The following is a 13613-nucleotide window of genomic DNA, read 5'->3' as shown; positions in this document are numbered from 1 at the left end:
ATTTATAATTTTTTATTAAATTCTTGTAACACACTTAATATTTTCTAGAGAATATCTCAGAATGAATGTATTCCATACACTAGAAATTGATGAAACATTTTTATGAGTATAGATTTTATTTTTCCAGATTATTGAGGTATAATTGACAAATAAAAATTGTATATATTTAAGGTATATAAGATGCTGACTTGATTGAAACTCTGTTTTTTCCAAACTACAGATCCTAGCCTCTCCAACTTCCTAAGACTGCCGCTCATGTACATGATATTGGGAGTATGATGGGGTCTTAATCTCAAACTTTATTTCTTCTTATAAAAAGTAATTTTCTTATCTAGAAATAATATGGAATACTATCTTAGATGGGAGTACACCACTTTATTCTCCCAAGGCTCTTCTACACATGCACTGTACTGCCTTTTGATTTAGGAGAGAAATTTTTTCCCTCTGAACTTCCCTCGTGCTTTTTTTTCTATGTTCTGAGTTTGTGTTGACTTTCAGCCTTCCGTTCCTTTTGTTGTATTTGACCTGGTGCCAAATGAAAGTCAGCACTTAAGTTATGAGTATCATTTTCTAACACAGTGACAGAAGGAAAACTCCGCCTTCCACACCCACTACTAATTACCATATTGCTACAAAACATGACATTGCATCCTTCACCCATCACTTGTGAATTTTTGTTTTCTACAGCTCTTATTTCTCCAAAAATGTGTTTGAGCCACTTGGAAAATATGCCTTTAAGTCATTCAAGAACTCAAGGAGCTCAGAGATCATCCTGGAAGCTGTGGCTCTTTTGCTCAATAGCTATATTCCTTTTTCTTTGCTCCTTCAGTTGGCTAATCTTTATTTTTCTCCAACTAGAGGTAAGGAGGCAATTGTACCTAAGATTGCTATTTGCTATAATCCTCTATTTGTTTTTCTAGTTATTATCATTGTTACTCAGTATTGTTAGCAATAGTTGGGAGGAAGAGATGCATATACATAATGTAAATACAATTCTAATATTGTCATGACATGGCTTTTGAAGTTTAGCTAAAGGTTTTGAGATAAAAGGTATCAGAAAATGCTAAATGTTAGATGCAGAACTCAGTTAGATAGAGAGAATTGGTTAAGCCAATTGACAGGGGCCTGTGGAGTATTTTTCTCTCCCTCTTCTATAGCTCTTGGTAGAATAAAAAAGGTAAAAATATGAATGAATATCAAGGAATGGGATGCAAGCTATAGTCTTATTTATGGAAAAGACTTAAAAAAAATAGTGAAAGATGGGATTAAGTAAATGACAGGTGGTTTGTGTGTCTTTGAGGAGGGAAGTGGCCCTGAGCTAGGCGTAAGAATATCTGGATTCTGGTTCTGGGTCTCCCTAATAACCAGCTGTATAAATTTGATAAAGACATTTAATCTCTCTAGTTTGCAGATTCTTTATCTAAAAAAAAAACTGGTGGTAGGAGAATGGATTTATTATGATGTTTCTTCTAGCTATAAAATGCAGTGATTAGGAATTTATTTAGGGATAGTATGAAGAATAAATGCCTAAGCCATTCAAAAGCAGGGAACAATGACTTTAGGTTGAGTTGATCAGGGGAGACTTCATGGAGGAAGGAGAAAGCCCATATCTATTTGGGAAGCCCCTGATGCTTGTCAGGAATTTCCCATTGAGATGCAGGCCAAGTTGTGGGCCTAGAGAATGGGATGGTACACTGGGAATGGAGATAAGTTTGGTTCTTTACTAAAAAAACTTTCCTCACAGTTGACCATATAGCACTGACCAAAAAGAAAATAAGAAATGCTTTATTTATTTCAGGATTTAGCCTATTTCTGGTTAAATTGTAAGACTCGAAGTTTTGGGTAGAATAAAGTGGTATATGTCCATCTTGAGAAAGGGTTGAAATGTAACTGCAGAAACATTTTTCTTAAGGGAACTGATCAGCGAAGATTTCAAAGATATAGTTCTACCACTTAAGATAAGTAAAAGTAATTGAGAAAAGATGCAGGAGGAAGCAGTCTCCTATGGATATTAATTTCGAGTAGGTATAGCTTTGGCCAATTTTTCCACAGTAGCCCATTAATTTGTATTTCATAACTGTATACGAGGCTTATGTGCAACTGAGGCATTTCTAATTACCACCCTGCTCTCTCAAGAAATGTATCAAGCAGAAGTGTGAACTTTCTGGGTCAGTGAAGCTGAAAGAAATAATTGTCAGAAATTCTTAGTGTCTAGATTTCTGAAGAAGAGGAAGGGTGAGAATAGCAATAACTTAAATTTGGAAGTGCTTCTTTCTTCTAAAAATTATAAGATTAATTAGCCTGATAACCCTGAAGAACACTGAATATAGGCATCATCAGTTCCTACATACGACTTGGGAATGAATGCACAGATGCCTTTCCCAAAGGCACCCAGTAGTTCTTGCAAAGGGAAAGAGAAAGTCTAATAATGCCAGATCATCTAGGACACCTCTGTTCAGAATCAAACTGGATTAGTCCCAGGTGTTTGAGCTCTGATTCTGGTTTTTCTCTCCGAGATCCAGCTTCTCAGTGAAAGGTTCTGCCTCTAAAGATAACCCAGAGTTTGTTCCAAATTTAGGGAAGTATAAAATGTTTTTAGAATATTGTTCTGACAGGAAACTTGCAGGATTTGTTTCTATGGGAAAAGCCAGTGGCCTGGCCCACCATGCATGATATTAGCTTCTACATTTCACTTTTCACTTACCTGTACTTCCCTTTCCCTGTTGACCACAAATAAATATCTCTGGAAGAGAGGTCTGAAGGGCTGGCAGATAGTGAGTCACTATGATGTGGCCACTTCCACATTCTCACAATACCCATGAACCTTGAAGTTTTATTTTGGTCTCCACTCTAGTTTTTATACACAAAGTCCCACTTTCCAGATTGTCTAGACACTACTTTAAAAAGTGTACACTTAAAAAAAAAAGTGTAATACTTTAAAAAGTGTTAGATGGGAAGCTTGACTACTTGGGTCAATTTTTTTCTTTTTTTCTCTCTTCTTTGAGAAAATATTTAACTAAAAGGATAGCTGTGAGTCCAAGGAGTTTGGTCAATCCCTCAGTGAAAATAACCTCACAGGAGTTATCACTAAGAAATCAAGTGTTCAGCAGAGTCTCCCGCTTCAATAAAATGAAGGATACTTTCAGAAGGGGAAGTTGTACTTGTACTTAAAAGCAGAGCAGATTTTAATTTCACTGAGGATTTGATTAGGGTTGATTTGGAGAGAGAATGATTGTTTTGGCCATTTTGAGCCCAACTATGTAAATCTAACCTTAAATCAAGATGAGGTTACAAAAGGAACTGATCCTTCTAGATAAAATAACTAAGCCATATGTGTCTTTAAAAGTGGGTATTTACTACTTCCAAACATCAGTAGAATTATAAATAGAAACTTCTCCCACAGAGTGGTAAGGGTGAGAGTTTTGACCCAGACAGGCTGGGTGTGGATCTCATTCTTGCCTTTCATTGGCTGCATGACCTTAGGCTAGTTACTTAATGCCTCTCATCCTCATTTCCTCACCGGCAAAATGAGCAAGCTAGTTTGTATAGGGTTGTGGTAAGGATTAATGAGACTGTAGAGTATCTGACATATAGTAGGCTCCCAGTAGATGGTAGTGATTAATATTTGCCCCATTACTATTAATGAGATAATAACGGGCAAAAATTTAACAAGATCGTTTAACAATATGGATATTCTTTGCCTACCTATATCACTCTCTCAATCAAAGACACTATCTCATAGCCAAATTGATGATTTTGCAATTAGATGGATTTTTAGTGGTGGCAATAATTAGAGAGTATCACAGTGATGGTCTCTGTAGCACTAAATAGACATTAAGCAGCCTGCAGTATATTATCCAGAATTTCTGACTCTGGAAATTAGTTTGTCCTTAGGTTGTCTGTGGCATTAGGTTTCTCTGAACACATCTCATACATGCTAGTAGATGGTGCAGATACTATCTGTGGCATGTATTTTGGCACTCATTCATATTTAGATTGTTACCAAATTGCTTTGGGTGTGTAATCATGTCTTTCTAGAAAGATTATAAACTTCTTGAGAGGCAAGGACCAAAAATCACATTTGTTTCTCGTGCTTACGATGCTGTATAGTGTTGGGAATATGTGTGCTTAAATTGTAGTTCAATTCTTCATTACAATCACCATCATCACCCAAACAACTAATATTTATTGAACAGGTCCAGGCAGGATATCTCGGCAAAGCCCTTCTTTAAAACGACCTCATTTAACCCCAACAACTTCAACAAGCTAGGTGCTATTATTTCTCCCATTTTACAGATGAGGAAATTGGGGTTCAGGGAGTCTTTGTCATGTCCCTATCATGTGTTGAACTAAATTGAATTTCAACATCTCTTCCAGGAAACACCAAAATGAGGATGAAATAATTGCAAGAGGTCAGGCACAGTGGCTCACGCCTATAATCCCAGCACTTTGGGAGGCTGAGGCGGGTAGATTGCTTGAGCCCAAGAGTTTGAGACCAGCCTGGGCAACATGGCAAAACCCTGTCTCTACAAAAATATACAAAAAAAAATAGCTGGGCATGGTGGCATGCACCTGTAGTCCCAGCTACTCAGGGGGCTGACATGGGAGAATTGGTTGAGTCCAGGAGGATGAGGCTGTAGTGAGTTGAGATCACACCACTGCACTCCAGCCTGGGCAGTAGAATGAGACCTTGTCTCAAAAAAATAACAAGAAACAACAACAACAAAAAAACAAGTGTAGGGAATCAAAAAATTTATTTCCTAGAATAGTGACTTTCAGACTTTTTGATTGCACCTCCCTCTCAATAACATATTTTCAGTATAATTCCCAACATCTGTATGCTAATTATTATACCATATACAAGTACTAATAATATGTACACTAAAGAGATACACAAAATATATATTTATAAGGGTGAGCCTAATATGTTTAACATAGCTCTCATAATGCAGAACCATTTCGCTTTCACCAAAATGTTATATTTTCTATAATGCGTTAATATATAATATAAACATTTCTAAAATAAGTAAAATAATATTTTAATAATTTGATAAATGCATTTATTTTATTTTTTAATCTTAACACTTTGTGATACAGCAATTTGAAGTTTGATATGTTAATTTACCTTGTTTCATGATTTTGAGTGTCATGACTGAAAAATTACCTGACAAACAAATATAGATTAAAATGGAAGAACATATCTTTGGATATTCTTAACATGTCATACCACTTAATTTTCAATCTATCATTCAATGATGGATGCCTCTCTTTCTTTCCATACACAACTAACTTCTAAGATCTATAGCTTTAACACCTCCTTCATATAAACTCACCCACTTGCTTGTGTCTATCTCCATTGTATTCTAATGACAAAAGTTCGACTATGGAAAACCTCCAATGATGATTAAATCCAACTGCTCTGTGTCTTTCACTGTTGAATATATCTGAAGAAAAACAAACAACTTGTTGAAAGGTCTTACTTTAAATTCACAGCCACTGCCTTCAAGTGGATTTCAGTGTTGCTCTCGAAACAACCCACGTTTCCCGTCCATTCACTCTCCTCTACTGGATGATTTCACATCTTTAGCTTCTCTTCAAACATCTAATAACTCTTCCCCATTCACACTCTCCACTGATAACGTTGCCTCCATATTTCAAGAGAAAATAGAAGTAGGGAGGAAAGAAGTTCCAGTATCAACAACTCGTTGGCATTTGTATCCAGGTATATTGCTGTTCTCCCTTATCACTGTGGATAAATTGTCCATACACCTATCCAAGCCATCTATGAACTAAATCTTATCCTATCTTACCTACTCAGGGACATTGCTGCAACAGTTCTCTCCTTGCTCTTACATATTATGCCTCATCCATTTTACAGAAACATTTCCATCAAATGGCAATAGAAAAACATGTTGTCATTTCTCTCATATTAAAACATAACAACAACAACAACAAAAACCTCTTTGATCTCTCATCATCATCCAAACTCCACTCATTTTTTTCTGCTCTCCCTACAGCAAAATTCCTCCAGCTTCTCTTTTCCCATTTACCCTTAAATTTATTCTAAGTTTCTGCCTTCTTCACATATGACAGAAACTAATTTTGTCAAGAACTCCAGTGTCTACCATGTTTCTCAATCTATCAGTCAATTCACTGTACTCTTCTTACTTGATCTATTGACAGCATTTGACACCAGCTGATCACTCATCCTCCATGAAATACTTTCTTTTCTTGGCTTCCAAACATCAGACTCTCCTAGTTTCCTTTCAGACTCAACTTTTTCTTTCTATTGTCCCTTGCTTGTTCTTTCTCATTCTCTGACCTCTAAACATCACAACGCCCCAGTATGCCTCTCCATCCACACCCACTAACTTGATGGTCTCACACAATCTCACTCCTTAAAGCATCACTTAGGAACTTAAGGCTCCTAAATGTATATCACCAGAGCTCCTTAAATTTCAGCCTCCTGTATCCAACTGCCTGCTTGACACACTTACCTGGATTTATAATAAGCATCACAAACTTAACATGTCCAAAACCAAACTCATGATTTTTCCCCTCCCCATTTATTCCTCTTACATCTTATCCATATTAGTGGATAATTATCTTTCCAATTATGCAGGCCTAAAATACCTGGAGTCATCTTTGTCTCTTCTCATTCCCTACCCCATATCCATGTCGGGAACTTCTGTTGGCTTTATTTTCCAACCAAGTATCACTATCTCCACAGCTAGCACCTTGGTCAGAGGCACCATGCTCTCTTGCCTAGATGAATGACTGTAATGATCTCTTAGCTAGTCTCACTACATTTGTCCTTGCCTCTGTTTAATTTGTTCCTAGTATAGCAGCCAGAGAAATCTTACAAAAGGAAAATATGCAACATCTTTAAGTTCAAAAAGTCTTTTAAGCACTTTACCATTAGGAAACCAACAAACTTTGGATGATACAAAAAATGTTTGTGGTTATGCCTTAATTTATACAAAGTCTTTTTGAGCATTTAGCATTTAACTACCTGTATTTGTAAAATTAACCACACACTGATGGCATCTTGTAGCATGTGAACTGCCATATATTGCAATAGCCTGAAACTTGGAACTGTTTTTCAGGCTATCTCAGATACTGTATATGACACGTAGTTATCTAAGTATTATACATGGGTGGCTTCATCAGTCTGAGTTGTGAATATTTCTAGGGCTTAATTTACTGTTTTAAATAAAAATAAACATAAACGGAAGCTTCATTATTTTCCTTTCCCGTGCCAATAGATAACCTTGTTCAGTCACTGGGGTGTGGAAACTGCTTTTTGTTGAAAAACTTTTAGAGTCCAAGGCTGCGGGGGCGGGGGAAGGGGGTGTCCAATATCAAATAGTTGTCCTTTAGGTATAGATTAGGTAATGGAATTAGATCTTGACCTTTGTCTAAAACACCCAAAGGGGAAGCTACGTAATAAAAGGTAAAGGATGGAGCCACTCAACTTTAAAGGGAAGCTGAGAGGGCTGAGACATGTTGAAGGGAGGGTTTTTTTTATGGTTATAGAATAGTAGTTTGCTTCAGGAATCCAAAGCTCTAAATAAATCAATCAAAAAAGTTAATGACACTGTCATCATCCTAATCAATTCATCTTTTCTTTCCCCAACAGACTGCTAAAGAGCCCTGTATGGCTAAGTTTGGTGAGTAACCTATCGTGCATGTCTCTCTTTTACTTTTCTTAGTTTTTGATGAAAGAAGGCAGGTGTCAGTGATCTCAAGAAAACCTGTATTTTCTTCCATTCATTTTTCAGCTACTACATATAATTACTTATCATATACTGGGCAGTTTCCCAAGAGCTGAGGCTTTCAGAGGTAAACCAGGCAAAAGAAGCCCATGTCCTGATAAAGCTTATATTGAAGGCTGCATCTCTAGCCAGGAATGAACATCTCTCTTACTGACCTATGAATCTGAGATCTAGGAATCTACTTTTAGTTCTGTGTTTTAATAAACACAACAAGTTTCAGATTTCTACAACCTTTCCTTAAAGTCTTTCTCACGTTTCACACGTTGCTAATGTCCAGAGGAGTATACGAGAGAGTGCCATTGTTGTTTCTAAATGTATAAAAGAGCAATGAGAGTTGGAAGAGTGGCCATTTCCTCTACTCCTTTCTCTTCTAAGCTTAGCTTCTGAGTCATTTTCCCTTGTAGTCACCTGATATTTGCTTAGAAAACACACCACAGTTTGCAGTTACACTGAGACTTAGACTCTTAGAATGCACGCAAAATTTCAGATAAATACATTTTTTAAAGTTGTTTATAGGTTTCAGGCCAAACATACGTTTTCAGTTGAGAACAGACCATTTCTAGAGTTAACTCTGCAACCCCTGTGTTCCTATATAGTTTAAACCAGTAGGTTTCCTTGGCTTGTGGGAATTAGACAATTTCCTTTTGCTTGTCTCTTTCTTTGTGTTTTGTTTTTGTTTTGCCAGTAAGTGGAATGGAATGCATGGCATGTGTGAAATTCTGCCTTGATGTGGTAAAAGTTGAGAAACTCAAGTGATGCTAAGGTGGTCTTTAAGTGACCCCCTTTCACAGAATTAAATAGGAAAGTCAATGACACCTCTTTCTGGTGACCTGCCTATTGCCTATTACATGTCAAGGAAGAAGAAATTTACTGGGCTCTGAGCTCATTAGCGATACAGGGTGACTTTGCCTTTTGTTCTAGTGATCTCTCTTTCGTTGTCCCCCAGAATCTACCTTCAGAGTCTTACATTAGTCATTCATATGAATGAGAATTGAAGTAAAAATGTTACCTCTTCCAGGGTGCTTTCTCATCAAGTTTCCTTTTTAAATTACGGGACAAAGGACAAAAATTATGGAGAATTGCAGAACAGATAAGCATTCTGGGTAGTAAAAGCACCTCCTGGGGCTGTGAGATCACACTGATGTGCAAAACCAAGTAAACAAACATTTAAATTTCATATGTGCTAATGAAAATGAATGATTAAGTCTTTACCTTTTCTTTACCTGTTGGGACAGTATTGTGCTAGGGATCCTTATATTTAAATAGTCAAGTTATTTCTATTTATAAACTCATAAATTTACCATTAGCTATTTTTGGGGGGTTTATTTAATGAATCCTAAGTAGGTCTTAAATTATATATACCTACAAACTGAGGAGAAGAGTCATAATTTAGACACAAAGCACCTAATTCAGGAACATGGAAGTATCATTCAATCAATAAATATTTATGGAACATCTACCAGGTACCAGGGACATTTTCAGGTGCTGAAAATACGGGAATGAATAAAATAGAGATATATTTGTCCTAAAAAATTTTACATTCAAAGTGATACAAGATGGAAAATAAACAAATGAGCAATTTAGTTTATAACATCCTAGACACTGACACACTTTATGAAGAAAACTCAAGCAACGTAAAAGGAGAGAGTGATAGGAGAACACTTCTTAATATAGCTTAATTAAGGAAAGCCTTACTGATAAAGTGATAAACAGACGATGGTATTCACACAGAAAATGCATGGAAAAGCATGGACTGCCAACCCTGGCTTTCAAAATTTTGGCTTGTGATTTCTTTCTCCATTAGTCTTTTCTTCTCCTTTCTATTTCCCACAAATATTAATCGACAAGAGATGCTGAGTCACCTAACTCATTTTTCTATTCCAAATTCTTTTCCTTAGAATGCTCCAAGCAAGAAACACCCTTTGGATTTTCAATTTCTCTAAAACAAGGAGTAGATAGGTACTTAAAATAGAAAAATTCTGCTAGAAGAGAACTAGTGTAGATCAGGTAAAGAAACAACATGTACATGGTAAATCTACAATCTGGAAAAGGATGAAATAATGAAATAACTATGCTTTCATATTTTTTCTCCCTTGTATATTTCTTATAGGACCATTACCCTCAAAATGGCAAATGGCATCTTCTCAACCTCCTTGCGTGAATAAGGTGTCTGACTGGAAGCTGGAGATACTTCAGAATGGCTTATATTTAATTTACGGCCAAGTGGCTCCCAATGCAAACTACAATGATGTAGCTCCTTTTGAAGTACGGCTGTATAAAAACAAAGACATGATACAAACTCTAACAAACAAATCTAAAATCCAGAATGTAGGAGGGACTTATGAATTGCATGTTGGGGATACCATAGACTTGATATTCAACTCTGAGTATCAGGTTCTAAAAAATAATACCTACTGGGGTATCATTTTACTAGCAAATCCCCAATTCATCTCCTAGAGACTTGATTTGATCCCATTCCCTTCAGCACATGCAGAGGTGCCAGTGGGTGGACTGGAGGGAGAAGATTTTCAATTTCTAGGGTTTGTCTGTCTACAAAAATCAATGCAAACAGAACTCCTCTGTATGTGAATTTTCATCTATCATGCCTATCTGAACGAGACTCAGAGGAAGAGCCAAAGACTTTTGGTTGGATCTGCAGAGATACTTCATTAATCCATGATAAAATGAATATGAATGACAGAGGACATGTGCTTTTCAAAGAATCTCTGTCTAAATCTTGAATTCGTGAGTGGAAAAATGGAGTTCTATTCCTTTGGAAGTTTTACCTGGTATGCAAAAAGGATCTGGGACAGTAGCCTGACTTTGTTCTCATATTCTTGGGCTGCTCTAATTCATTCTTCTCATACTCCCGTCTTTTGAGGTCCTCCCAGTAAAAAGTAGACTGATAGGATGGCCACAGATATGCCTACCATACCCTATTTAGATATGGTGGTGTTAGAAGATAAAGAACACTCTGAGAACTATTGGAATAGAGGTACAAGTGGCATAAAATGGAATGTACGCTATCTGGAAATTTCTCTTTGTTTTATCTTCCTCAGGATGCATGGTGCTTTAAAAAGCCTTATCAAAGGAGTCATTCCGAACCCTCACGTAGAGCTCTGTGAGAACTTACTGTTGGTGTGTGTGTTTAAACATTGCTAATTGTAAAGAAAGAGTAACCATTAGTAATCATTAGGTTTAACCCCAGAATGGTATTACCATTACTGGATTATGTCATGTAATGATTTAGTATTTTTAGCTAGCTTTCCACAGTTTGCAAAGTGCTTTCATATAACAGGTAGCAATTCTATGAAGTTAATTGGGCAGGCATTTGGGGGAAATTTTAGTGATGAGAATGTGGTAGCATAGCATAGCCAACTTGCCTCAAATCATAGGACAAGTGACTACAAGAGGCAATGGGTTGTCCACTGCATTGCACTGTTTCAGCTTTAGAATTGTTACTTCTGCTATTGTGTTATAAGACTCTAAAATTTAGCAAAGTAACTTTTCAAGAAGCGTATTCCCCTTTAGCCCAAGGTTAGCAGAGTGAAGCTACAACAGATCTTTCCTTTACCAGCAAACTTTTTTTTTTTTTTTTTTTTCCCTGCCTGGATCAGGGAAACCCAGGATGCTGCTCAGGCCTTATACCAACCAAATTCCCCTCTTCACTTTGCAGAGCCCATCTTAGTAATCTTACTCAAATGCGCTAACTTCTAAAAATAATAAATAGCACTAATTCAAAATTTTTGGGCTCTTAAATTAGCTACTTGCAGGTTCTTGTTGAAAGGTATGTATTGCATTGTAAACAAATTTAAAATATTTATGGGTATTTGTGAAAAGCTGAATTATGTTAAATAATATTACATGTAAAGCTATTTAAAAGAATTTTTTTTTGTATTTTGTGTAACAAAAATTGCTCAGGAGCATGCTAAGCCTGAGGCCAAGTTGTTTCCTAGTAAGTCTTTTTTAAAAAACATCTGCTGAGTAGCTACAGGGCCAAAGACTTGGAGAGCTTGTTTCTGTTGCATTTGCATATCTTCTCAGGAAATTAAAGTGTGTCATATACATATATACATATATATACACATATAAAATCTTGGTGTTCTTGATCTTTGTTGTGTTATAAGCAATTGGCAATATGTGTTGGAGTGGGCTGGTGCTAGCTTATAAGTGCATATTATTAACTTTTCAGGAATGTTGCATTCTGGTTATTAATTATAGGCATTCTTGAAATTGGCTATGGTGGGAGTATTTGTACCATGTAAATTGGCAAACACTACACATTTTCCTTTTGGACAGCTAGTTCACCAGCACACCACTGTGAAACTCTCCTTAATGACTCCTCTCTGCCCCCGCTTCATTCCTGGGACAATCATGGCAGACTAAGGTAGAAAATGAAATTGTAAAAGTTTGGCATACTGGTGATTTCTCAGGGCAAGCAGAGGTCACTGCAGCTGCAGCTACAGGGATGACTACCAAAAGGTGACCTTTAAATTTTCCTGGTGTCATAATTTTAGCCTTTGTTTTCAATGTATACTGTTTTCCTGTTTCTCCACATAGTAGTTTGCATTTTAAATCTATAATAAAACATGCTGATAACTGGATTGCAGCTGATTTATCTGTGGGTCATCAGACTAGAGTTAGTAATCCAGGGAACACAAAGGTACATCACAGAAATCTTTGCCCATGTGAAATACTGTTTGGCAAGTGTTAAGCAGAAGTGAGAGCTGGATGCAACTGGCTTTTCATCATAGCTGTTCCCATTTCTGATGAGTTAGTCAGACAGTTTCACTTTCTGACTTTCACCTATCTCCTTTTCTCCACCCTGCCCACATTCACCATCAAAGTCATTGTGAACCCTTCTCACACTGTTTTTACCTTCCATTTTGCCCCATCAAACAAGAGCATGCTATATGACTGTGGATTAAGTCTCTGCTTGTGAACACGGCAGCTAATTGAAAAGCGATGTAATCTAGTCAACAAAATCCTTAGATGAAGTGTATCTTGAAAATGAAGTTCCTGCCTTTGTGTTCCATCCCAATTAGGCAATTTCATTTGGGAGGACATATTTTTATTAGAGAGAAGGAGAAGCAAAAATCTGATTGATTGACAAGTTAACAGTTTAAAGATTTACATCAGGTAGAAGCTACAAATGATGCTTTGGCACACATTTACTCTTTGATCCAAAAGGATGCATGCCTATTCTAGGGTTTACTTCTAGTTCTGTGACAGTCACTCCACTGATTATGACTCTTCCATGAGTCTCCCACCTATGCATAGGAAATTTGTACACATGCTTTGCCCCTACAAACTAAGAGAGTGAGCCCACCTCAATGTAGCAAGATTCTCCTGTTTCCACTACCAAGCAGTTGGCCTTTCTTTTCCAGATAGATTTTCTGGGTGGGGTCAGACTAGTTCAGTATCAGCTTTAGCTATATCAGGTGGAGGCAGGCAACAATTCTTTGTATCTCCTAATTGCAAGAAATATTTTTCAAAGCTACTTTAGAAATTCCCTTGAAGTTCCCTTACCATACTTCGGGTTAGAAAGTTTCATTTCTCCCAGTTCTTCCTGCGAAAGAAAGTGGGTAAGGACTCACAGAAGGGCCACAGCTCTCTCTAAGTGTTGTCATCGATACCTTCTTCTCCCTCTTCTGGCCTTTATCTTGTTTTTTTTTTTTGACAGGATCTCACTCTGTCGCCCACACTCGAGTGCAGTGGCCTGCTGCAGCCTCTTCCTCCCAGGTTCAAGCAATTCTCATGCCTTAGCCTCCTGAGGAGCTGGGACTACAGACTCCCACCACTATGCCTGGCTAATTTTTGTATGTTTAGTAGAGATGG

At 37.1% G+C, this 13613-nt stretch overlaps 1 protein-coding gene across 1 annotated transcript; it reads left to right on the top strand.

Moving 5' to 3' along the window:
* Positions 1-659: 659 nt before the first annotated feature.
* Positions 660-12379, top strand: TNFSF18 (TNF superfamily member 18). The gene is made up of 3 exons (XM_005540011.5): positions 660-860; positions 7640-7670; positions 9886-12379. The coding sequence occupies exons 1-3, from the start codon at positions 705-707 to the stop codon at positions 10230-10232; spliced, it is 534 nt and encodes a 177-aa protein (XP_005540068.2). The 5' UTR covers positions 660-704; the 3' UTR covers positions 10233-12379.
* The last annotated feature ends 1234 nt before the right edge of the window (positions 12380-13613 follow it).

Source organism: Macaca fascicularis, chromosome 1 (genome assembly GCF_037993035.2).
Source record: "Macaca fascicularis isolate 582-1 chromosome 1, T2T-MFA8v1.1".
Taxonomy (NCBI): domain Eukaryota; kingdom Metazoa; phylum Chordata; class Mammalia; order Primates; family Cercopithecidae; genus Macaca; species Macaca fascicularis.
The sequence above is the reverse complement of the archived record's forward strand: the minus strand, read 5'-3'. Positions and strand labels throughout refer to the sequence as shown.